This window comes from Protopterus annectens, chromosome 2.part1 (assembly GCF_019279795.1).
Source record: "Protopterus annectens isolate FY-2018-M chromosome 2.part1, PAN1.0, whole genome shotgun sequence".
NCBI classification, from domain to species: domain Eukaryota; kingdom Metazoa; phylum Chordata; order Ceratodontiformes; family Protopteridae; genus Protopterus; species Protopterus annectens.
The window spans coordinates 1,695,087,981-1,695,114,927 of record NC_056729.1 but is presented as its reverse complement, the minus strand read 5'-3'; the positions used below and the strand labels follow the sequence as shown (position 1 = coordinate 1,695,114,927).

The following is a 26,947-nucleotide window of genomic DNA, read 5'->3' as shown; positions in this document are numbered from 1 at the left end:
ATCCATGCATTGCTGGACATTAGTCCTTAATGTCCTGATATAATTAAAGTAGGATTTATAATTTCCTTTGGTAACTGTAGTTAACCTTAAGCTCGTACCCTGGTTTGCATTTCTAATATTGCTCTTAAGTTCCTTGCTGTCATGTTTCATTGTAGTCTTCAGGCAGGGGGATGGGGAGTTCTTACAAGTTTCTGTTATTTGCCTTCTTTTGTCATGTAGTTCATTAATGTGGTAGTTTATTTCCGAATCTACCAATCTGAAGTAGTTAACTTCATTTTATCTGCAACCTGTGGGTATACGGATCGATATCGGATCCGAGCCGGAAACTGTTTTCTAGCATCTTCTCCAAGCTCTGAGCTCCCCTTACCCATAATGCCCTACCGTCTCCTGTCTTCCCTCAGATCTCGTTTGCCGCACCAGTAGTGTGCATCGTGGTCTCCTTTGCTCTGAGCTAATAAGGGATAGTAAGTGGAAGCTTTTGCTTATATCTAGGTGTGCTTGTCTAGGATTACCCTTCCTCCCCCTCTGTAGTAAAAAAAAAAAAAAAAAAAAAGCTTTTTGTATTAGAGTAGTAGTCAGGCCTGCCCTTTCCCTACCTGTGTGTGTGTGTGTGTGTGTGTGTGTGTGTGTGTGTGTGTGTGTGTGGTTTTATGTTGGGAAGGTAGTACTTTTACCTTTGAGTGCAGGACTATGGCTGACTAGCCAAAGCCTGTGTTCAAAAAATGTACAGAGTGTGGCCATGAGCTTTCCCCTGCCGATGGTTACACTCTGTGTGTGATATGCTTAGGAGTGGCACATTTATCCACTCAGTGTGCTGTCTGTTCAGGCTTCAACCCTAGGGCCCTTACGGATCGTAAGGCCAAGCTAGTTACCAAAAGCTTTCTCCCTGTTGCCATGCTGGATTCTGCCTCTGCCTCAGTGGCTAGTGCACCACCCCAGACAGGGACTCAACCTCCCTCTTCGTCTGGCGATGGGTCCTCTAAGGACAGATCTTCAGTCAGCGAGTCTGATAAAGATAAAGAAAAAGAGAAGGACAAGGAAAGACGCAGAGAAGAAAGGGAGAAAAAGAAAGACAGGCAACGCAAGAGATCCCCAGACAGGGAGCTCTTTCTCAGCCCTCCATCTAAGACCATGAGGCCTGTTTCTCCTCTGCTCCAGTCACCACGTTTCTCACTGGAGCCGTTGGAACATTCGGACCTGAGGCCCTCTACCCCTCTGCGCAGACCGGCCAGATCCAAGTCGGTGGCCTCTTCGAGGTCGACTCGGAGCCTATCGGACATGGATATGGACAGGATGATGCGGAGATTTCTTCAGACCCAAATTCAGATGGGAGTCTTGCCAGGTCACTCTCCCTCTGGAGGTGCGACCTCCATGCCTCTTTTCCGCCCCATCTCTCTTTCCCCGATCCGTGCTTCGGGGCTGTTGGATCTGAGGTTCTTCAGAGCTGGTAGCTCGGCGCTGACGGTTCCTCCAACCTCGACTACGGCTGTTACCTTGAGTTCCTCAGATCCGACATGTTCAGATCCAAGTGACTCTCGGAGCCACGGACAGGGAATCAGACCCAGGGGAATGGATTCTTCAGCTCAGACTCTTTCGGACCCGATCCATTCCCTCAGACCTCAGGCTACCCTGTCTTTGCTCCGGTCCCCGCTTCACATCCGGGGAAGACTTCTCCCTCTGCCTTCGGAGTGGTGGAGAGGGTTCTGTCCCAGGGATTGAGACCCCAGCCCATCCCCTCTGATACCACCCAGGCCCCCCTGGATTTGGCGACTCCCTTCATCCTGTTTCAGGGAAAGCCCGTGCCAGAGGATCCCCAGATAATTTTCCCAGAGGAAACCCCTGTGGCTCGCGGATCCCCTTCTGAAAGTCCCACTGAAGAGGGCCACTGCAAGTGCAAAAGGAGGCACTTGGACTCCCCCAAGTCCCTCACCGGTGACACTGACTTGGATGAAGGAGAAGATTCCCCCAGGTCACCTCCCGAAGACGTCTCCTTCGGAGAAATTATGGAGATCCTCCGCCAGAGGTGAGGTTGGTCAGCCCCAAAGTCTTCTGGGTAGGAGTCAGTGTTCCTGGAGGCCTTTGGCACGGGCCCATCTACTTCCTGGGTGTCCCCACCAGCAGACCCCTTGGTGGACCTCATCACCACGTGGGCATGGAAGGAGCCCGACACCGTATAGCCCATCCCCAAATGTCCTGACAAGGTTTTATCTCCTCCTTCTGATGGACAATACTGGTCGAAAGGAGCCCCAGTTGATGCTATGTTGGTCACAGCGGCCACAAAGAAGGAACTAGCACAGGAGAGTTCCTTAGTCCACCATCCAGGCAAGGAGTCCAGGTCGGTGGATAGGTTTGGGAAGCGCATAAACTCCTCAGTGAATTTTTCTATCCGTGCGCTGAATTATTTGGCACATGTGATTCGACTTCAGGGAGACCTTGCTTCGGAATTCGCTGAGTCACCCCCAGAGTCTTTATTGCCACAGGACAGACAGCTGTTCTCGGCGAAAATGTCTACTCTGAAGTCAGTTTCAAATACATCTGTGCGGCTACTTTTCCATGCCACGGAAGGAGCAGCTAGAGCGGCTGGGACAGGCATAGCCATGAGGCGTCATGCCTGGCTCAGATTGTGTCAGTTTGCGGACCCTTTCGAGGCGTCGTTTATCAACGCTCCATGCGACGGTTCTTGTCTCTTTGGAAAGACAGTACGTGACACACTTGTCCAGAGCGAAAAGGACAGGAAGATTTTGCCTGCCATTGGAGTCCGCTTTTTAACCCTCAGCAGTCCTTCTGTAGGAATCAGAGGGCAGAAGAAGATGTGGTTCCGAAAATCTCAGTTTTCCTGGGATTCTCAGGACAGCTATTCCCCCAGAGGCAGAGGGGGACAGGATCAACGCCGACCCAGAGGTAGAGGGGGTCCCAGGAATTTCGGGTCTAGGGAACCCTACTCTGATAAACCCGGTCAGCAGCCCTGAGGGGTTGCCTGACTGTCCTACTCTGGAGGCAGTCGGGGGACAATTGTCTTTACACCCAGCAGCATGGGAGTCCATTATGACAGATCGCTGGGTTCTTCAGAAAATATCCAGAGGTCACTCTATTCCTTTCATTGCCCCTCCAAATATTACAAAACACCTCCTGGATATTCCACCCGCTCACAGGGAGGCCGCAGCTCTAGAGGTTTTAAAGCTGCTTCTCAAACGAGCCATCGAAAGGTCCCCCCCGATCAGTCCGGATTAGGCGTCTACTCAGTGTTCTTTTTGGTACCAAAAAAGACTGGCGACCTCAGGCCCATTCTAGACCTGTCAACATTAAACCTGTCGGTAGCAAAACAAAAATTCCGGATGGTCACCCTACAGTCCATTCTACCTGATCTCCAAGAGTGTGACTGGATGTGCTCGTTAGACCTTCAGGATGCTTACTACCACATCAAAATACACAAAAGCTCCAGGAGGTTTCTGCGCTTCTGGCTGGGAACCAGTCACTTTCAGTTCAGGGCCCTACCCTTTGGTCTCACCACAGCCCCCAGGGTGTTCACCAAGATAATGGCAGTTGTATCGGCTCACCTGAGGCTTCAGGGTATTCACGTGTTTCCGTACCTGGATGACTGGCTCTTCGCTGAGCACAAGCATCACTTGTGTCTGCCCCGAGATTATTTCATTCAGTTAGCAGACCTACTGGGAATTACAGTCAGTGTTCACAAATCCCATTTGCAACCAGTACAAATTCTAGACTTTATTGGGGCACAGTTAGAAACTATGCAGATGAAGGTATTCTTAACTCCAGACAGGATTCTACATCTCAGGGGCCACATAGCTCAGATAGCGAACTCCAAGTCTTCAAAGGCGAGCAAAGTTCTCTGGGCTCCATGGCTGCCGCCATATCTATTCTCCCGTATGCGCACCTTCACATGCGGATTCTTCAATGGACTCTGGCTGTCCAGTGGTCTTGGCTAGACCTGCCCATGGAATTTCCGATCAAGAACAGTCACGTCTGCAGGACCTTTCTTCTTTGATGGTTAACTTCACCGGAGATATCAAAATGACGCCCATTTGCGTCACCCCCAGTCCAAACCACAGTGACCACGGACACCTCCCAACTCAGGTGGGGGGACACTGTTTTGGAAGGACAGTCCAAGGCACGTGGTCCCAGACGGAGACTAATTTGCACATAAATATTCTAGAGATGAGGGCAGTGCTTTTAGCGTTGGAAGCCTTTCACACAGTCCTCCCTCTCGGATTGATTGCAATTCAGTCAGACAACATGTCTGTCGTCTGGTATATCAACAAGCAGGGGGGAACCAGATCCCACCCTCTATGTCGCCAGGCCATGAGAGTGTGGGAATGGGCGATTTCCACCGGTTGGTATCCGATAGCAATGCACATCCCGGGGCGCTCCAACATTTTAGCTGACAGATTGAGCTGGGCCATTCTGATGCCTTACGAGTGGTCTCCGAAACAGTCAGTAGCGGAGGAGATTTTCCTGGCATGGGGTCAGCCTTGCTGTGATCTCTTCGCATCTCCTTCCAACGCGAAGTGCAGTGAGTTCCTCAATCTGATTCCCTCACCAGGGGAAGTCCCCAGAGACGCTCTAGTCCATGTTTGGCCCACGGGCTTCTGTATGCTTATCCACCTTTACCTCTCATTCCGAAGTTTCTTCAGAAAGCTTGCTGACTACGGTGCAAAGTGATCCTCATTGTCCCGTTCTGGCCTCGTCAGGTTTGGTTCCCATTCCTTTGGTCTCATCTATTAGCTCCCCCGTGGGTTCTGGATCCCTGCCCGGATCTAATTTCCCATCCGTCGGGGACACGTCCGCCCGGTCTGGGCAGCCTCAAGCTAACAGCTTGGTTGCTCCAATTCCGTTAATTGCCAGGACTCCCGGTCTTTCATCCCAGGTAAAATCCATTCTGGTGGCCTCTCTTAAAGACTCCACTAGGAAACTGTATTGCAGTAAATGGAAGCACTTTTCCATTTGGGCTTCACAGACAGAAATAGATCCCTTTACAGCTCCTGTTCCAGTGGTGTTGGACTTCCTGTCTGGTATCTTTCAGCAAGGAGCTAGTTCCTCCACAGTGAAAGTACAATTGGCAGCCATTTCCAGTTTTCACGTTGGTGAAGACAACATGGCCTTAGCCTCCTCTAGGCTGTGTAAGGCTTTTCTTAAAGGTACGTTTCTGCTACGGCCCCCAGTCAAGGATTCTGTACCTCCTTGGGACCTTACATTTGTTTTACAGGCATTGGTAGCCCCTCCTTTTGAACCCGCAGCTTTGGTGGACTTACAATTTTTGTCTTGGAAGACAGCTTTCCTAGTCACCATCACATCGGCAGGAGAGTTTGAGCTTCAAGCTCTGTCTGCCGTGCCTCCATATTTGGTCTTCCATAAGGATAGGGTTTCCCTTCGTACCCAGCCCTTCCTTCTTACCTAAAGTGGCATCTGAAGCAAACATAAACCAGTCCATTAATCTGCCCGTTTTCTTTCCCAACTTTCAAAATAAAGGTGAATACAAGCTCCACTTGTTGGATGTTCATATAGACAACTTTGTTTTTATCTTCATAGAACGAAGTCTTTCCGCAAGTCTGGCCAATTGTTTGTTTCCTTTTCCAAAGCATTTATGGGTAAAGCTATTTCTAAAGTTTCTTTAGCCAGATGGATCACTCTTTGCATTTCACATGCTTACAAAGCAAAAGGTTTATCTCCTCCTGGTATAGTTAAGGCTCACTCTACCAGGTCCATGGCGACCTCTGCTGCTTTTTGGTCCAGGGTACCTTTGGACGATATTTGTGCAGCAGTGACTTGGGCCAATTCACATACCTTCATTTCCCATTACAAATTGGATCTGATTTCGAGGGGGTAGAGCATCCTTTGGCTCTGCGGTGCTCAGGAATATCCTTCCATAAGGGCCTCCCAGGATTGGAGTAGCTGGGGACTCTGTCCAACAGTTTGCAGATTATCTGAAGTAGTTAACTTCATTTTAAGAAGTTACATACTCACCATAACGTTCCATCTGAGTAGTTATACTTCATTTTTCTGCAATATTCCCTCTCTCCATCCCCCGGACCTTATCCTGTTTTCAGGTTGGTTATTGGGTTGAGTTGCATATATATTGTTAGTTGCAGCAAACTCGATCTGAGGGAAGATAGGAGACGGTAGGGCATTATGGGTAAGGGGCGGAGCTTGGAGCAGATGCTAGAAAAAAGTTGCCGGCTCAGATCCGATACGGATCCGTATACCCACAGGTTGCAGAAAAATGAAGCATAACTACTCAGATGGAACGTTATGGTGAGTACATAACTTCTTTTTATGTTTAGTGCAGATGGATACTCTCTTTTATATGCAGCTGTTTTAAGTGGAGGTAAAGTCCCAAATGAATGTGACAAGACACTCAGTTGGGCCCATTTGTCAGGTGGTGTTGGAATTTTTGTGTAGATCTTCTACAGGCTGAATTAGGTTTGCCCTGGAGAATTCAGTCACAGTAGTCTCATAAGTACTCTTATAGCTCGTATAATTGGGCCGCAAAGAATTCCACTACTCTGATCCAGGCAGCTGTAGTTGACAGTAGCACAATCCATTGTATAGTACAAGTAAGTTGACCTTTGTGTGTTCACAACCAGGACTATTTTAACTTTTTTATCTTCTCTAAAGTTTCTTTAGTGATTTTCATACAGATTAGGTATTTTGTATACAGATTACTTTGTACATATAACAAAAGATTTTTTTTCTTTTTTGTAGCTTTCACCAGAAGATGAGTCTTTTCTTGCAACAAATGCAACTTCCACTCTTAGCGAATTTGAAAAAGTTGCCAGAGATCTTGGTAAGCTATGTTAACTAGAAATAATTGAATACATTTTTTTATTTAAAAGTGGCAGTTTTGAGTCTGTACAGCCGTGTGCATTAAGTTCTGTTTAGTTGTTTAAGAACCTGCAGTCACAGTGTCTGCACACAACCTTAATATCAGGTGGAAGTAACTAGCTGCCTGACACTTTTACATGGCCTTTTACAGATGGTTGTCTGCTGTTCACTGCTGCAGAATGCAGAAGTAGAGTGGCTCTAAGGTGGTGATCCAGTCATATTTGAGCTTATTTGTACATTCTGTATGTGGTGTCCCTCCTGCATCAGACAGCTCTTGGGACTCCAAGGGACTTCCTCCGATTAAACAGGTCAAGGAGAACCACCTTTGGGACTTTTCTTCCTCCCTGCCTCCAGATAAACTTGCTTTGTTTACATGTACAAGAGCAGGTTGCTGTTAAATCAGTTGGTAAACCAGCAGTGCCTCTGCTCTCCACACAACTCCTTCCTCTGTACCTGACATTCTGATGGACTAAGTTTGACAGTGATAATGTTATCAAGGTTATACCAGTTTGCAAGTTGTCATGTACCTTGTAAACTACAGACTTACAAAGTGGCACTTGCTTTATCTTTAACAGGTGCTGCATTTATCAGTAAAATTGTTTTATTTATTTAATTTTGTTGGCTGTTGTAGTAGTCTGTTTTTTAGGGGACCCAGTTCAGCCACAGTACAGATGTTACAACAAAGCAAGCGTGATATGCAGTAGCACAAAAATAATGCAAGGTAATAGCACATCATAGGTGCCTGCACATTCAGTGATCGTAAAATATAATCAGTAGAAAACACTATTAAGAAGATAGAACACTTGCTGTATTCATATGCATTGTTCAGTTTCAAGGCTAAGGTTGGTTTCTGTAAATCTAAAAACAGACTTGAATAGAGAGGATTTTAAGATCAGTGCATGGGATTACAGCCAGTCCTCGGGTTATGGATGAAATCCATTTTTTAGTCTGTCCTTAAGTCAAATTTCTATGCAAGTCGAAACACGTGCATATGGTTCTTATTAAATGCCACTTAGTCAAATGTTTGCCTCAGTCTAGTATTTATTTTACTTTTCTTTGCATATAAAACACTTTAGAAACACTTCCAAACAAAAAAATCTTGAATACAGTACTGTATACTGTAGCTATGTTTCCTTACTTCCTGTCAACAAAGCTGTTTTTTGACGTCTTTTCTTATTATTAATTGCAGTGTTTATTAGGACTTTTTCACACACACACCTACCTCTCAACTGTACAGATTTTCGCAAAATGTCCAGATTTTTGCCACATATTTTTGGTCCATTTTTCATGAAATTGTGGTGGTTTAGCTAAAAACTGAAGTTAGAAAATAATGAGTTTCAGAATTCATACCCTTCAGAAAATTAATGCTAATGCAAAACATGTTAGTCTGTCAACTTTCTAAGTTTGTAAGAGCAATATTTATTAAAACTGTCCCCTATTTTTGGGCATTTGTCCCACTTTTATTTATGGCTTTGTCCAGATTTCTTGCTCTAAGAGCTTTGGAGGTATCACACACACACACACACACACACACACACACACACACACACACACACACACACACAGTCCTCATTCATACCTACATTCACTCACACATCGCTCTCACTCTCCAGATCTCACACACACACACACACACACACACACAGTCACTTCTTCATTCATACCTGCATTCACTCGCACATCGATCTCACTCTCCCGATCTCTCACACATCCTCACTTCTTCATTCATACCTGCATTCACTCACACATCACTGTCGCTCTTCCAGTGTGTCGTACACAGTCACTTCCTCATTCGTACCTGCATTCACTCACACATCGCTGTCGCTCTTCCAGTGTGTCGTACACAGTCACTTCCTCATTCGTACCTGCATTCACTCACACATCGCTGTCGCTCTTCCAGTGTGTCGTACACAGTCACCTCCTCATTCGTACCTGCATTCACTCGCACATCGATCTCACTCTCCCGATCTCTCACACATCCTCACTTCTTCATTCATACCTGCATTCACTCACATCGCTCTCACTCTTCTGATCTCTCTCTCTCTCACACACACACACACACACACACACACACACACACACACACACACACACACACACACACACACACACACACATTTGGGCAGCTTTAACAATTAATAATTTTATTTATTTATTTTTTAATGTTCTTTCTGACATTGCAGCAGCCCATTCGTATGTATGGGTTGTCTGCATGTCTGATGTCCTTAACCTGGGGACTGCCTGTACTGTATTGAAGAAGAGGATAAGAAGTACACAGAGCCAAGGGTAGAGTCATGGCAATTTGGGTTTTATGTAATGAGGGGATTATTAAGGTATTTGCATGAGGCTGTTTTATATAGGAAGAAGAATAATTGAGTTCTGAACTTCAAAGTCTGTGATATGACAAATTTATAAACTGATGATTCTGTTCCGGTAGATATCCTCAAAGGAGTAAAAGATGACACCAGCTGTTGTAACAATTTGCCCATGGCCACAATATTTAATTTAAAGATGTGAAATACACAGTTGGAAGCACTGCGAGCAATTATTTTTTTTACAAAGGGTTTTGCATTTAAACTTATACTGATGAAGTTATATAGTTAAAGATACAGTTATAGGAGGAAAGGATTATTCAGTAAAGTGAAGGTCATTCCTGAGGCACTTCTAGTGAGAGGAACAGTTGTCTAGCATCTTTGTTCTGTCTAGCATGTTGTGAAATTAGCTGAAGAAATGTGGTTCTGTTCTACTGGTAAGGTTTCCACCTTCCATTGAAGTGCACTGCATTCCTTTTAAGGAGGTAGAATATTCTATTCTATACAAACTTTGTGAGGTGTACTTAAAACACAGATTAGTCTCTGCCTAACTGTTTTAAAATTTATGGCTTTTGTTTTTCTCACTACTAAGCAGTAAAGCTTGAGACACCCATCTCAAAAATTCTCACTTGATTTGGCTTGTAGTAAAATTTGACTGCCCTGCATTACAAAAGTCCTGCGTTTCTGCTTTCTGATGCCACATTTCCATTGGCAGCAATTACATTAAATTAATATGTAGAGTACATTTTTTAAAATAAAACCACAGCATAATGCAAACATTGCTGTTCCATCTCTTTGTGTTGATGTGAGTTTGCAGGGATTGATCCCTGCATCTTGACAGCAATACAGTCAGTGGACCCTAGAACAGGAGGGGAAATGGGCTGGTTCATAGACTGTTCTACTCTCCTCTGTGGTCTGTGGGAACCATATATGCTTCTCCACATGCTGCAACATAAAACCAAATAAATGGTGTAACATTTGTGTGGCAGACTCTTGTGAAATACCCACTGTGTCCCCTGATGGCTGCTGGAAGGTCCCTATTGCAAAGACAAGGATGGGCAACACTACATACACCTTAGTGTTCACAGGGATTGGTGTTCCACTCATTCAGTGCAGTTCCGTACAATAATTCCCATATGGTGCCTCTGCCCACATAATGGTGTTCAGCTGTGTGCTTGTCATGGACGTTATGGTAGGTCAGGTGCGTTCAGGTCTATCTGCAGCACGGAGGTTGACTATGATTGACCACTGTTGTAGATACTGGATAAGAAGATAGACCCCAACAAATGGTGTTGTACTATTGGCAGTGCTAATCCTAGCATCTTAGCATGATCAGATATTCATCATGTTTCACTGTTGCCGTCATTACTCTTGGGTTATCCTGCTGGCAGGCTATGAGCAATCGGCCTGAATTCCAAAGTCTTGGTCCAGCGTCTGTTGCTGTCGCCTCTTCCCTGACGTCAGAGCGCCAGGGGTATAAAAGATGCAGCCAACGTCATTTTCTTCAGTCTTTCGGTGTCCGAAGCAAAAGCAGTTCGCAAGTGCCAGTCGGCTGACTCCTGAGATTTTCAAAATCGAATTTCAGATCCGAAGTCTTCATTAAAGCTAAGTACCCCGTTGGGGAAACTTTTTTCTTTCTCCAGACTGATGTCAGAAAAAGTTAACAATTGTATTTCTTGTGGGAAGCAAATATCTCATAAGGATTTTCATTCTTACTGTATTCCTTGCCTAGTCCCTGATCACAACATTGCTAGCTGTCAGTTTTGTGCTAGATTTAACCAACACACTATTAAGCGTCGGTACGATTTTTACCTTTCATTACTTTGGACAAAGGTTTAATTATATAATGCCGTCGGAACAGCCGACGACCGAAGTTTATAAAAAGCGCAAGGAAAAGGACGGGCATCAGAGGTCCAAAACCGACGAGGCCCCTGCTAAGCCAGTCACCGGTTCGCCGGTTCTCAGTGAGGCACTTTTGCAGCCCCTGAAGCCTGCTACCTCAGAGCCACAGGCGGCTTCTGACTCCCACGTGGAGCCGACTAGGCCTCTGGATATTCAAGGTATTGGACTCTCGGAAACTATTCCCTCAGATGGGTCCGGAGCTGCTGAGCAGGCATCGATCGGCTTCTGAGGGTGTGTTCAGACCTACACAATTATATGTCAAGCCAACCTCAGCTTCAAAGACAAAGACTAAAACAGCTCTAAAGACAAAGAAACAAGTGCAGCATTCTCCTGGACAGACTTCCATGCCTAAGAAACAAATGCTTAAAATGGCCGAAGACCTAATTACTTTGATCAGGGGTTCCCATCCCCCTCCTGATAAGAGGCCTAGGCAAGAGACAATATGACTCTTCTGATCAGATTTCAATTTCCTCTGACTCTTCTTCTGACCAGGGATACTCTTTTCCTCCCTGTGAGGATTCTGATGCTGAAGAATCGATTCCTTCAGCCTCTCCTCCTGAGGATTATTCTTTTGGGGAAACCCTGCATACCATGAGGGAGCATTTTCACTGGGAGAGCCAAGATTACTCAGAATCTAAGAAAAGGCTTAGAGACTTTCTTTTACTACCTCAGCACAGACCTCTTGCTATTCCACCTGTTCTAGACATTGTAGATGATGTATTTTCAGAGTCCGGCCTGTCTCCTGACTCTTTACTCCCTGCACCTGCTAAGCCAGACAGATACTACAGGGTTCCAGACTCTCATATTTCTATATAAAAACCCTGCTGCTGACCCAGAAACTATATCTCAGGGTCCCAAAGGGGTCAAGGCTTCCACTGCAAAAAACCCTGTCCCCTCTGATAGGGATTGTAGGCACTGGACAGATGGGAGAAAAAGTTTACACTGCTGTTACCTTGGCTGTAAGGGCTTTAAATTGTCAGTTTAATATGCTTAAATATCAGCAATACTTAATGTCACTGCTTAAACAGAAAATGTTGACAAATTCTGAATGTTCTGATAAGGAAATGCAGGATTTATTGCATGCAGCTGAACAAGTGGCAAAGCATACTTTGCAATGTGGTTTTGATTCACTGGAGTACTCTTGCAGGGCTGCTGTTACGGGTTCTGTCATTAGAAGGCATGCTTGGTTAAAGGAACAGAATCTGCCTGATCATGTTAAAGCAAAATTATTGGATGCTCCATTACAGCATGATACTTTGTTTGGTGTTAAGGCAGAAGAAGGAAATGGAGGATAAAGCGAAATCCATGCAGACAGTTAAGGATTTCCTACAGGTACAGCCACCCAGATTTAGCAGGAACCAGCCTACAAAGAATGGATCCTTTCCAGTGTCAGACAGGCCACAAAGAGGCAGATACAGACGCCCCAGAGGCAGATCCCAGCCCCAAGACTTGAACAGGCCTAAACAATGGGGTGCTTCTACCTCCAAAAGCGGAGAAGACAAATCCCAACCATACAGGAAACAGTCCCAATGACTTTCCTCTGTCAGAACCAAGCACTTATCTTTTGGCAGCCCCCTTAGGGGGAAAACTAGCACTTTTTTCACCAAATTGGCACATGATTACCCAGGACAAATGGGTCTTGAACATAGTGTCTCAGGGCTACAGGTTCCACTTTCACACCCTGCCAAGGGCAAAAGGTATGCCAGACCTGCTAAACACAATCAATGGGCAGAGGCACAAAAACAAGTTTCATCCCTCATGGACATGAGGGCCATTCAGCAGGTACCACAACAAGAGCAGGGACAAGGATTTTACTCGAGACTTTTCTTGGTACACAGAAAGGACAAAGCCTGGAGACGAATACTGGATCTGTCTATTCTAAACACATTTCTGGTCGTTCCAAAATTCAAAATGTTGACTCTGCAGCAGCTACTGCCCATGCTGGGCAAGAAGGCTTGGCTCGTAACTTTGGACCTAAAAGAGGCATACCTGCATGTCCCAATCAGACAATCTCGCAGAAGATACCTCAGATTCATAGCTGGCTCAATGCACTGCCCTTTGGCTTATCTACTGCGCCAGGGTCTTCACAAAATGCCTGGCACCAGTAATTACATTTTGCAGACAAAGAGGAATTCAAATATATCCTTACTTGGACGACTGCCTTATTCAAGCAGAGAACAGAGACATTCTACTAAAGCATCTGGCGTTTGTAAAAAGATTACTAATTTGCCTAGGGTACACAGTAAACGAAAAGAAATCTGTGCCCTCTCAAGAGATAATATTCCTGGGTGCAAGCTTAAATACAACTGCCCAGATGGCTTATCTCACGCCAGACAAACAAAGGCAACTGACTTCTTACTTCAAAATGTTGGCAACAAAGACCCAGTTATCTGCAAGAAAAATTCTGCAGGCTTTGGGCTTCATGGCATCCTGCATTCTGCTAATTCCATATGCCAGGCTGCATATGAGGAAACTACAATGGTATCTAAAAAGTGTTTGGACTCAACATTGCCACAGCCTGGAAACATTAATTACCCTCATTCCCTGCCTGCAGCAGGAGTATCGATGGTGGGCACAGGCCTGTCACCACAACAAGGGACAGCCATTCACTTTACCCACAGCCAGGCAGACACTAACAACGGACGCATCAGATTATGCCTGGGGGACCCACATGGCAGGAATATGTATTCAGGGCACATGGCCCGCAAGCCAGGTGCATCTTCATATCAATCAAAAAGAGATGCTAGCTGTTCAGAATGCCCTGACAGCTTTCAAGGATCTACTTCATCCAGGACAACTACTGATAAAGACTGACAATACTGCAGTTATGTGGTACATAAACAAGCAGGGAGGCACACATTCCTACCCCCTCTGCAGACAAGCCATGACTTTGTGGGACACAGCATGACTTATCAAGTTCACCTGCAAGCACAATTCCTGCCAGGAAAAATAAATACTCTGGCAGACGAACTAAGCAGAAACCTCATGGATCCCCACGAGTGGAAACTGGATCCACAAGTCTTCAGCATGATAACAAGGAAATGGGGATGCCCAGACATAGATCTATTTGCCTCCCCTCACAACTGCCAACTACAGAGATTCTGCACGAGGATTTATCACAAGCAAGCATGGAAAGTGGATGCCCTATCCTTCAGCTGGAAAAACCTAACAGAATATGCCTATCCTCCACTGCCTCTCCTCCCCAAGGTACTCCTAATGGTCAGACAAGAGAAGCCAAAAATGATACTGATTGCCCCAGACTGGCCACGCCAGCACTGGTACCCAATCCTAAAGAACTTGTCTCAAGGTCCAGCCTGGACATTGCCTCAGACTTCTTACTTACTGATCCAACAAAACAATCAGATCCTGCACAGCCAACTCAGGACCTTAAATCTGGCAGCATGGCGGATAATGTAGCCATTCAGAACACTCCACTCTCCAAAGCTGTAATGGATGTTATCTTGGAGGCCAGGAGGCCCAGTACCAGAAAATCTTGTGCAGAAAAATGTAAGAGATTCTGTGCTTGGAACCAGGAAAAAGGAATTGACACGTTTGTACCAAATATTCCTCAGATTTTACAATACTTAATGGAGATGCTGGACAAAGGCCTATCCTTTTCATCAATTAAGATTCATGCCTCTGCTATTTCAGCCCATTACAATATGGAACCCACCTATCTTTTCTCATCCTTTAATAAGGCAGTACCTCAGAGGGGCCAAAAAGATAAGACCTCCAAGGAGAGCACCAATATCAATTATGTCTTGCACTAAGCCAGCCTCAACAGCTGATATAAAATTCTTATCCTGGAAAACAGTTTTGCTCCTAGCAATAACCTCTGCAAGACGAGTCTCTGAGTTACAGGCACTCATGGCTGTGGAACCTTTTATCATTTTCCATCAAGACAGGGTTTCTCTGAGGACAAACCCTACATTTATGCCTAAGGTGGTGTCCAGTGTGGCCCTTAATCAAACCATTCACTTGCCTACCTTTTAGCCAAACCCACAGAACAAGGGGGAGAGACTTGCATTCTTTGGACATACACAGACAGCTACGCTTCTACTTGGACAGAACTAAAGCTTTCAGAAAGACTGAGTAATTTTTAGTGGCATATGCTGCAGGATCACAAGGAAAGGCCATCTCAAAACAGACTATTTCAAAATGGATAGGCCATTGCATTCGTTTCTGCTACTTGCAGCATGGCAAATCAGTGCCTAAGGGCATTAGGCCACATTCTACCAGAGCAGCAGCCACTTCAGCAGCCTTCCTCAGAGGAGTACTAACCAAAGACATCTTAGAGGCTGCAACTTGGAGTTCAGTGCACACTTTTACAAAGCACTACCACTTACTCTCTACTCTAAATCCAGAGCAGGCTTTGCCACTGCAGTTCTGCAGGGCCTCATAGCCTCTCCTAATCCTATTTAGCCCAGCCACCCATCCTCAGCTTTGGGATTCAACCCAAGAGTAATGACTGCAACAGTGAAACACGATGAACATAGTACAGTTGTGTACCTACCATAAATGTAGATGTTCGAGTGTATTCACTGTTGCAGTCCAGGTTACCCTCCCTCCATCCCCCTTTCATTTGCTGGGTCTTATCTGTACTTATAGGTTCATAGGTTGGTACTAGGCTATCAGCCCTAGGGCCTATACAAGCCTAGCCATAACAATTCCCTGGCTATTTCTTCCCACACTATTTACTTCTCTGGACCCCTGTCTAGCAGGGCGACTGACGTGATCCCCGGGGTGAATTTCCTTTCTCCCATCCAATCGTCAAGGTTCCTTTTGAAGAGGACCAAAGAGGCACTCTGCTTGACATGTATGGGCAATCTATTCCAGAGTCTGGGGAGTCTCTGGGTCAGGAACCTATCCCTCCAGCATGTTTTGTTTATTGTGATGACAAGGTTTAGATCCCTGGAGCGTGTGGCTCTGAGGGATTGGGATTGTGTAGCATGTCCAACAGCTCTGGGTTTGACATGGCCTTGTATGTTAAGCAAAGATCGCCTCGGAGTAGACGATATGCGACAGAGTATAGCTGGAGTTTTTTAAGGCGGTCAGCATAGGGCATCTGCTTTAGGCCTGTGATTCTTTTAGTGAGGTATTTCTGTGGCCTTTCCAGTTGTTGCAGATGTCTTGAGAGGTACATACCAAATGGGGCATTGTATTCTATAACGGGTCTAATGAGGGATGAGTACAGTGGGACAATGACCTCCTTTTTTCTGGATGAAAAGCCCTTAGTGATGAGGTGTGCCACATAGAAGGATTTCCTGACTGTTGTGGCGATGTGGTTATCGAAGGTGAGACCACTGTCCACCTGTGTCCCTAAGTCTCTTATCAAACTTTCGGTGTTTAGTGTACTGCCACCTATATGGTAATTCACGGATACATGTTTTTTTTCCAAAGGGAATAACTATACATTTTTTGGCATTGAGCCTGAGTCCATGGCTCTGGCACCAAGCATCTGTTTCTGTAAGGCCCTTTTGTAGAGTATCCACATCATTTGGGGATTCAGTAATGGCTCCCAGTTTGCAGTCATCTGCAAACTTTGTTATCCAGAGTCCCTTAGTGATGGCCTGTACTTCAGAGAAGTAGATGCCAAACAAGAGCGGTCCCAGGACTGAACCCTGAGGTACTCCACTTGTCACTTGTCTGGAGCTGGATTTGGAGTCGGCTACTTTTACAGTGTGGGTTCTATCAGTAAGCCAGTTAGCAACCCATTGGGTGACGTAGGGATTAATGCCTGGCTTAGTAAGTTTATCTATGATTCCAGAGTGGGGGATGGTGTCAAAGGCCTTGGCAAGGTCTAGATAGGCTGTGTGGACCACCTTACCCTTGTCCATGGCTCTGGAGACTGATTCGAAGAAGTCAGTCAAGTTCAGGAGACAAGATCGGCCCTTCACAAACCCAAACTGGGTGGGGTCCAGTGTTTGAAGGTTGCCAATGTCTTTGTTTATAAGTTCCATGATAATACGCTCCATGGCCTTGCAGATAAGGCTTGTCAGACTGATGGGACGGTAGTTTCCGGGATCCAAGGTGGATCCCCCCTTGTGGAGTGGGATAACTGTAGCTGTGCGCCACTCAGTGGGCATGAAACCTGAGGTGAGGCTATGATTAAACATGACACTTAGGTGAGGTGCCAGTTCGTATTGTAGTTCATGTAGTACACAGCCCGGGATGTCATTTGGTTCCATGGATGCTGTATTCTTAGCTTTGGAGAGTGCGTTGTGTGGCCGTTAGTACCAGAATTTGGCAATCTTCCGGTATTGAGATGGGCCATTTAGGGGGTGAGAGGGGGGTGAAGTTGGCACTGAATCGATCTGCCAGGATATTGGCAATATCCTTGGGATCAGTATATTTAATGCCGTTCTGTTTTAGCTCAGAGCAGATCTGAGCATTGCCATTTAGATTCTTGACATAGTTATAGAATGCCTTGTTGTTGTCTTTGGAATCTTTGGCAATTTTATTTTCGTAACTAGCTTTGGAGGATTTTATGAGGGATCTCAGTTTCTTACTGAGGCTGGTAAGGAAGTTTTTTGCATCCTGGGATTTTCCTCTTTTCTGCAATAGTTTCTTCCTTTTGTTGTAAAGTTTGTTTATGGCAGGGGACCACCAGATTGGCTTCTTTTTTTGGATGAGAGCATCTTGGTTCTATTTGGGATGGCACGATTTATGCATGAGTGGATGTGCTTGTACAGTGCCTTAGTGTAGGATTCAGCAGTTGAACTTTCAGCTCCGCCTGCATGGGTGTCATGAAGTTTGTCACTTCTGACTTGAGTAGCATGAAGTTGGCTTTGGAGAAGTTTTTATGGAGGTTTCCTTACTGGGGGGTGGGGGTGGGATGTGGGATGTTAAGGGTGATTAGCTTATGGTCAGACGTGAGTAACGAGGGGGTGACCATAGGTGTGGAGCATCGATTTCCCATGTTGGTAATGACCAGGTCTAGGATATTGGAGCCCCTGGTGGGACTATGGATTAGTTGATCTCTCTATTCTATGCAACCTATGTGGTGTATTTGCTTGTAGATGAAGGAAATGTTTACTTTACTGCATGCATGTTTATAGGCATAATCTATTTAGTCTACCCTTTTGGGGGCACCTGACATCTGGGGCAAGAAAAACTGAAGAAAATGGCGTCTGCTGCATCTTTTATACCCCTGGCGCTCTGACGAAAGGGAAGAGGCGACAGCAACAGACGCCGGACCAAGACTTTGGAATTCAGGCCGACTGCGGGTAGCCTGCCAGCAGGATAACCCAAGAGTAATGACTGCAACAGTGAATACACTCAAACTTCTACATTTATGGTAGGTACACAACTGTATTTTTCTGTGTTTAGTGGGAAATGACTGTGTACAACCCGAATGGGCTTGTCGCACTATTGTATTTCAGAATAATGCCACCATACTATTTATTTGCACTGAGAGTTGCTCTCCGTTCCATAATGTTGCTCATTTGCATATTTACAGGACACCAAACTGTACCACCACTGACTATACAAAAACCAAGAAAAATAGAAGTGCCAGTACCATCCAATGAAGCAGACAACGATTGTTTTAGCGCTTTCAATCACTTTTAATATTATGTGACCTTCCTCAGAAACAAACTTTTCTAATTGTCACTTCTTTAAATACTCTTACACAGGAAGTTACATCACCATTTGTCGTAAACTTTGCAGTTAAATACATATAAATTCCAATAAATATTGTGAAAGTAAATAATAAATATGTAATAAAACTGTTTAAATTACCTATACAGTAAAAAACATTTTAAATTTATTGTGTCATTTAATCCTGGGGGCTTGTCAGCTCCCAGGTACAATTGCCAATAGGCCTCTTTGCACTCTAATATATTGTTTAAATCCTCACTAAAACTAATGTTATCCACTTTATCCAACACAAAGAATTCAAACTTTTTAAATTCCCTGCAACTAATGGAATGTCTGAATAAAGCATTTGATTTATCATTTTTCTTGATAGCCAGATTGTGCTCATAAATACGCCTTTTTAAGTGTCTCTTTGTCTTCCCAATATAATACTGTTTGCATGTTACACAACTTGCTGCATAGACAATATATTCACTATTACAATTGTAATAGTGTTTTGCCCAAAATGTCTCATTACATTGTCCTAAAGTAACGAAAGAAGTGTTGCTAATGTACCTACACTGTTTACAGTTATTACAGCTGTAGGTTCCCTTTTTTATTGTGCATGCTCTTAATGATTTTCTAGTTGGTCCTTCTTGATGTTCTAACATACTTTTAATATTTAAGACCTTTTTATACGTGAACATGGGAGTTGGACCTATAACGTCTGCCAAATCCTTATTACCTAATATAATTTTCCAATTTTCTAAAATAGTATTCTTAATTTCCCACATTTCATCAACGATGGGAATTGGAAAACATGTTCTATATTCATTCTTGACATCTTTTGTGTTTTGTAGTTCAAATAACCCCCCTGCTTCCACCATGATGTCAATAGACTGTAATATAGGTTTGGCTACATTCTTTCTCAAAAGTGATACCTCTTTCTCTATCTGTTTGATCCCTTTTTTATCATAACCTCTTCTTAGAAATAATTTACTCAAAATGTTTCCTTCACTTACAAATGTGTCTTCACTAGATGTCAATCTACTAAGCCTTATATACTGTCCTTTGATGACACCTTTTTTCATGTGTGTAGGATGTAAGCTTTCACTATGTAAATACTGATTTGTTCATGTGTGTAGGATGTAAGCTTTCACTATGTAAATACTGATTTGTGTAATACCCGGTGACAAACTTTGTTTAGATCTTATTAAATTGTACAACGATACCGGAATAAGAATGATGGCATTACTAGTAGAACACTATAAAGGTGAACTTGAAAAGTTAAAGGAAAGTATTCAGAATTTGGACCTAAAAATAAAAAGTCATGGTTCTTTCAACAATTTTCTGGTTTTATATAATGGAGTTGAAGTGAAGGCCGAAAGGCAAAAAGCAACCATTATATCCAGAAAACAACACAAATTCAAGAGAGACTTAATGGCCTACATAACAACATAATGAGACATTTTGGGCAAAACACTATTACAATTGTAATAGTGAATATATTGTCTATGCAGCAAGTTGTATAACATGCAAACAGTATTATATTGGGAAGACAAAGAGACACTTAAAAAGGCGTATTTATGAGCACAATCTGGCTATCAAGAAAAATGATAAATCAAATGCTTTATTCAGACATTCCATTAGTTGCAGGGAATTTAAAAAGTTTGAATTCTTTGTGTTGGATAAAGTGGATAACATTAGTTTTAGTGGGGATTTAAACAATATATTAGAGTGCAAAGAGGCCTATTGGCAATTGTACCTGGGAGCTGACAAGCCCCCAGGATTAAATGACACAATAAATATAAAATGTTTTTTACTGTATAGGTAATTTAAACAGTTTTATTACATATTTATTATTTACTTTCACAATATTTATTGGAATTTATATGAATTTATATGTATTTAACTGCAAAGTTTACGACAAATGGTGATGTAACTTCCTGTGTAAGAGTATTTAAAGAAGTGACAATTAGAAAAGTTTGTTTCTGAGGAAGGTCACATAATATTAAAAGTGATTGAAAGCGCTAAAACAATCGTTGTCTGCTTCATTGGATGGTACTGGCACTTCTATTTTTCTTGGTTTTTGTATCATTTGCATATTTAATTATTTACAATATGATGCTGACAACAAACTTTCTGCATATGTATCTGAATTGGTGCTACCCTGTACATCACCATTGTTCACATAATACAATGTACTAATTGTTTCCAAATTACTGTGTGTGTGTGTGTGTGTGTGTGTGTGTGTGTGTGTGTGTGTGTGTGTGTGTGAACATTGGTTGAGAAACAAATACCTGTACTTTTCTTTTTTTGTCACATGGAACTGTAAATTATAAAAAGATGCAATTCACAGTAGTGTCTTATAACCTCTTAGTACCTTTGTCTAAAGTCATGTGTGCTATAAAGGAAGGAGAATTTTTATTGTGTACAGAGAATGCCAGAACAGCGAAGAAGGGATAGATGTTGGAAAGTTAGCTGGAGAAAATTGTGACTTTTTCATGGTCCCATAAAAATGAGTACTGTTAAGGCTGTATGAGTTGTGATAGGTGGCCTAACTAAGGCTGTATGAATTGAGACAAGTGGGCTAACTGTGGCTTTATAAATTGTGATAGGAAAGTGAAGTCTTGTAAAATTGCAGTGCTAAAGTGTCACATTATACCAACTTGATTGTTTTTTTTTTGTTTTGCAGGATCAGGAGATAAAGTTCTCGCTCTTGCTAGCTCTGAAGTGGAAAAAACAAAGAAGTGAAAAGTACTTCATGTATCAGTCTGTGTGAAGTGGTACCACTGGCAAAGTACTTCATATTGTAGTCTGTTGTTTCTGTCAAGTATTTGCTAGCAAAAGGTCCAGTTTTTGAAGAAGCCTTATGAGTAAACTATTTCGGTGAGGAACTCCCACGGGACATTTGAAGTCCAGTTTGATGTACAGCACTCTAATAAAGAAGGAAATATTGACATTTGACATCTTGATGATTTTGTCAGATTGGTAGATGTGTTGCAAATGTGACAGCTTTGAGTCACAGACCTTTATAGTCTTAAATATTCAGTCTTCCAGTCTGCAGAAGGCAAAGAAGTTGAAAATTGTCATCAGTCAGAAACTCATTTCATTTGTATAACATGCAGCCAACATCAATTGTGAAAGGATAATACGGATACACTCTTTAGTCAAGTCTTTGTTTTAAACATTCTCATGTCTTCCAGATGAAGTTACGTGACTCTACATATGCTGTGAAAGCAGTGAAAAATTACTATCCACGCAGTCCAATAATAAAATTTCACTACATTTTTTTACTGACTGTTGCAGAAATATAGACTGTTCTGTTTTCCTTGGTCTTCAGTTGTTCTGATTTTTCCCCTTGCAGCAGGAGTGATTGATATCCTTCACTGGTGTCATCTTTGTGTTTTCAAAGCCACCATCTATACTTTAAAATATATCATGGTTTTTGAGGAAATATATGGAGTCTGAGCAGCTGCCAAGTTGCTATGTTTTATAGTGCTCTGTCTTGGCGTTAAATGCTTTTAATTGTATGTGTAGGGCAATGGTTGTATTTAAGAACAAAGGTTATTGGGGGATATAGCATGTACTGTAAATGTGCATAAGTGGGGGGTTATGTATGTTATGAAATAGTGGTGTCACAGCTGAACTAGAAATGCAGTCTTAAATGGTAATACCATGTCAGATTTACGCATTACCAGATGAGGTTAATTGCCAGCTAATGTTGATATAGAAGTTAATGTAGAATGCTGGAAAAGATATTGTACTTTGTTTGGAGAATATGAATGTACTAGTCTAGAATGGTATAATATGTGAGCATACTAGGTTTAGGAATAAGAACGTTTGGAACAGCAAACTTAAGTGTTAGCAGATTTTAATTTTAATTAACTAAAATATCAGTTTACTCTGTGGCCCTTGGTACAGTTGATGTTCATTCTGGGGAAAGCCAACGTGTTCAGATTGCTAATAATTTCTTTTCACATACCTGTGGGGGTAATGAAACATGCAGTGAATTAGTATCTTAACACTGTGGTTGTCACTTTTTCTCCATTGTCAGTCTTCAGAGATATTTTCTGGTGCCTGGTGTATAACAGGCATATTGGACTTACCAGAATAAGAACAATATAAAGTGTCACACTAGTGTCATGCGACCTTTTGAACTGACAGGGTCATCAAGTAAGCCACACTCTGTTTATATTGTAAAATGATCTGATAAGATTCTCTTGTTAATGGAATGGACTGCCAGGCATATATGTCAAACATGCATGCAGAAATGATGCCTGGTTGTGTGGCATATAGAAGGGTAAAGCCCTGACAACAAACTATCCAACTTGAGTTCAAGTAGCTGGAAGAACTGGGCAGGGGAAATGAGAGAGAGAGAGGGGCTGATGCTGACTGATTGAGGGGGAGGGTCCCATTTGGCCATTCCTCTGATGTTAAGCAGAAGCTTGCACAGTAGCTGTGGATCTGGGGGGGTGTAGACATGGTATGGGTAAAGGTAGCTCTGTACGCAAGTGGATGGGTAGGTGTCTGTGTGCTAGCATGCTCATGGGAGTGGGAGAGTATTGGATATCCACTGGTGTCGATGTCAACTTCCAGGGAGTGGTTTTAGGGTTCATTCAAAAACATCTCCCATAACCAGTGCCCTCACAAATGGAAAGCTGCATTGGGAGTGGTAATGAGTAGTTTATTGGCCTGGGGACAATTAGTGTCCTTCCAAAACTGGACAGCCACCAAATCATTGGAGGAGGTTTGAAGCAAGACCTTTAGGCTGTAAGGATAGTAACACCCTCTAGGAGCAGTAACCTGGAAGAATTAGTGATTTGGAGGGGCACACACTTCATGGCTCTCTCGTGATGATAGTGGCTCTCAGTCATGTGCAGATAGAGTCCCCTAAATGTGATGGTCAACACGCACAGAGGGGAAAAATACATAGAAAAAAGCTGCATGCATAAAGTAATCATTTTGTATTTGTACTTGTTCACTGTGTACCTAAGCTGCAGAAAGCCCAAGACAGTGAACCGTTACGCATAAGGCAGTATTTTGTAAAGGCTTTCACAATCCCAAAATGCAGTGCAGGTATTCAGTGAGTAGCATTTTCCAAACCCAGTAGTAAAATCAGCTACCACTGCCACCATGGAAATGTTGAGATTTGTTTTAATTTAAATGTTTTCATTAGTAAAACAAAATGGACCATTCCCATGTTTACATTTTTTTTGCGGGATTTTGTATAATTAATTCCAGCTGCCATTAATAATGATGTATATGTAAACAGGTGTTTTTAAATGTTAACTGGTTTAATAAAACAAAGCACTTAACTGATTTTGTCGTTTGTTGCAGAGTTCACTTTTACACGCTTCATGTCAAAGCATTGTACAATGTTTGTGGTGTTGCGACATCTTTTTTAAATATGTTTGGGTATTTTTAAGTATTCTTTAAGATGCCGCACAATTACTCATTGATTACAACTTTGAGGGAGCATTTTGCTGAGTACAGTTGGTTGGAAATTCAACCAAATTAAAAAAAATAAATGCAAGAATTTTTTTTTCAGGCGGCATGCACCCTTGCACTCCCCCTTCCCCCTTGCAAGAGCAAAGTCAAACACCCTCTGAACTTAGATGTACAAACTCTATGTTGCACCATGATAAAGAAAAGGGAAATCGGTTGAAACCGATGAATCTTTGGTGGGCCACTGCACACACCGTAATGGCAACATCCGTGATTTCCTATGGAAAACCGCAATAAGTAAGTTCAGTGTCTGTGATTTAAACTTGGCTAGATGAAATCTTGTCCAGTTAGCACTTATAGATGTAGAGAAACTCTTCATTTCAGGCAGCTTCAGTTCTTCCAACTTCATAATAACAGTTTGGGTCCATCTTCCCCATTTGCAAGTTTTGCTATCATTCATGTAGGGCAGTCGAGTTCAGCTTTATTTATACTGCTTAATTACCTGAGCACTTCACAAAACATGAACTCAAACAGCATATTACAGCATGTAATTTTTCCGCTAATATGTTTTACTTGCTATTAACTAAATTTGGAATAGGATAGTTCTGATGGAAGAACAAACCTCTAGGAGGCTGGCATAATGGTTAAGGTGCTTCCCTTACAGACACAAGGTGCAAGGTTTGATTCTCGCATAGTATAATTGGCTAGACTTAAGATCGCCCACAATGGCAGCTAGCCTAGTACTAATCTATAAACATATGAACAAAAAGGCTGTTCTTTTCTTTTCTCCTTTGCAGCTGATCAGCTGCCACCAGTGCTTATCCTCCTCCATTAAGCCTACTAGGCACTCCTTCATGCCCATGGAGATTGTGGTACCCAGTGCAACATCATATTGTTGCCGGTGGGGTCATCTTTATACCCAGATTTTTCCCATGAACTCTGCATATATGCCTGCAGTTCTTATGGAACAGATGTGCAATAGAGAGATGTGATGCATCATTCCTGCATCCATGGAGAATCACCCAGTGCCCTCTTCCTATTCTCATACATGGACATGCATCTTTCATGACCCCAGCCTCTACCAGGGATCCTACGTAAGGAACATGCACGTGCATGGCCTTCCCTATATGATAGGCATGCCCGTTATTCCCCTGCCATACCTTAGATGCCTGAGCCACATTTACTTGGGTATGTACACGGACATTCATAAAGGCGGCAAACAACATTCAGCAAGAAAAACAGTGTAATAAAGCAGAGTTACAAAGCTTAATTACACTCCTTTTAGTGGAAATTGGGAGTCAGGTGATATGACTGACTATCACTTGGACATCTAATCAGAATTTTAATTGAATTGCAGATGAGGGTAACTAGCTGCATTACACACGCTCTTTGTGGAAGACATGACTTAGGACGCTTTGTTTCTTTTCCACCCAAGAAACTGAATGCATGGGACTTCCAACATGGTTGCACATTGATCAACAGCTCAATTTCAGTACTCCCAGTGTAAAAAAAAAAAAAAAAAAGCTGAGGGATAGGAACTGGTAATTCTGCCAGATTTAGTAAATTCAGTTAATGGCTAGTAAGTACACTGCCTAGATGCCAGCAAAGAAGAAACTTAGAGCCTGAAAGAAAATCAACTAGAAAAGGTGAAGAGAAAACAATGACTAGGAAGAATCCTGCAGCTGTTTATCAAAAGGCAGTTCATGCTCAGGCTCTGGTGCAAGACATGGCTTCCAGCAATCTACAGGAAAAATAAAACGTGCTCAGAACTGATTACACTAAACAAAACACTGAAGGAGTATATCAACTCAAATAAAAAGTTGGAAAAAAAATGGACTTTAAACAGCTATTCAGACGAACTTGATAAAACTGAAAAAAAAAATCAGATGTCAAAATGAAGAAAAAGCTTGCACAGTATGACAATGCTCAAGAAGAGCTGTAAAAAAAATGGTAGAGTTAGAGAACGGAGTATGCAGCGAAAACATGATTTTTTCCACTGTGCCAGAGAAACGGGAAGTAACAAACTGTATTCATTTTATGAAAACACAAATAAGCATCTGTACTGGTATTCTACAGTTGTTAATTTAAAGGGCACATCATGTGTATGTGCCGAATCTGGCCATGAAAAAGCAGCCAAGACCTATATTAGTAAAGATGCAATCATACCAGCACAAAAAGTTGATCCTGACAAAACTGTGGCAAAAGGGCAAAGTATTAACAATTCGAGACAGTAGATGTTTGTGGAAAATTATTATTCACTGTATGTCAGGCAGAAAATAAGCAAATTTATTCCAGAAATCAGGGAATTTTGAGAGGCACGTGTGAGATTCAAGCTGTTGTCAGTCTTCAGAATATTTTTCTTGGAGGATCAAAGTCCATCTGAAGTAGTTTACTTCATTTGGTCTTCAACTTGTGGGTACCGGATCCATATCAGATCTGAGCCGGCAAACTCACTAGCATTTGCTCCGAGCTCCAAGCTCCTCCCCTTACCCATAATGTACCTCCACTACCTTCCAACCCCCAGATCTCGTTTGCAGCGGCTTGCCTGAAGCATTGTGATCTCCTGAGCTCCGAGTTAGTGAGTGGATTATTTGCTTATTAAGCAGTCTTTTCTGAATTTATTGTGTGTTAGTTGATTAGTGTAGCTTCCCTCTCCTCCTCCCCTCGCTGGTGCATCATGTGTTAGGGTTTTCCTGTAGTTTCAGTGTTTGTTAGAGTGTGGTGCTTCCCCTCCCCCCTCAGTGTTCTGTGTGCCTTGAGTGTGTGGTGAGTGGGTCTGAGTGGGAAATAAGTATTTTTTTTCTCTTTTCCTTCTCTTGTATGTGTGTGCCTTTTTCTTCTGTAGAGACTTGGCTGACCCCAAGCCTGTC

The 26,947-nt window shown here is 43.0% G+C and overlaps 1 protein-coding gene across 4 annotated transcripts in view; it reads left to right on the top strand.

The window, feature by feature from the left end:
* Positions 1 to 23,951, top strand: part of LZIC (leucine zipper and CTNNBIP1 domain containing) — a 288,552-nt gene extending 264,601 nt beyond the window's left edge. For all 4 annotated transcript variants that reach the window (XM_044063141.1, XM_044063143.1, XM_044063142.1 and 1 more), the window contains exons 6-7: positions 6,721 to 6,802; positions 21,325 to 23,951. In XM_044063141.1, coding sequence (XP_043919076.1) covers positions 6,721 to 6,802; positions 21,325 to 21,383 — 141 coding nt within the window. In that variant the 3' untranslated portion in view covers positions 21,384 to 23,951. The remainder of the gene's footprint in view (positions 1 to 6,720; positions 6,803 to 21,324) is intronic.
* Positions 23,952 to 26,947: the final 2,996 nt, after the last annotated feature.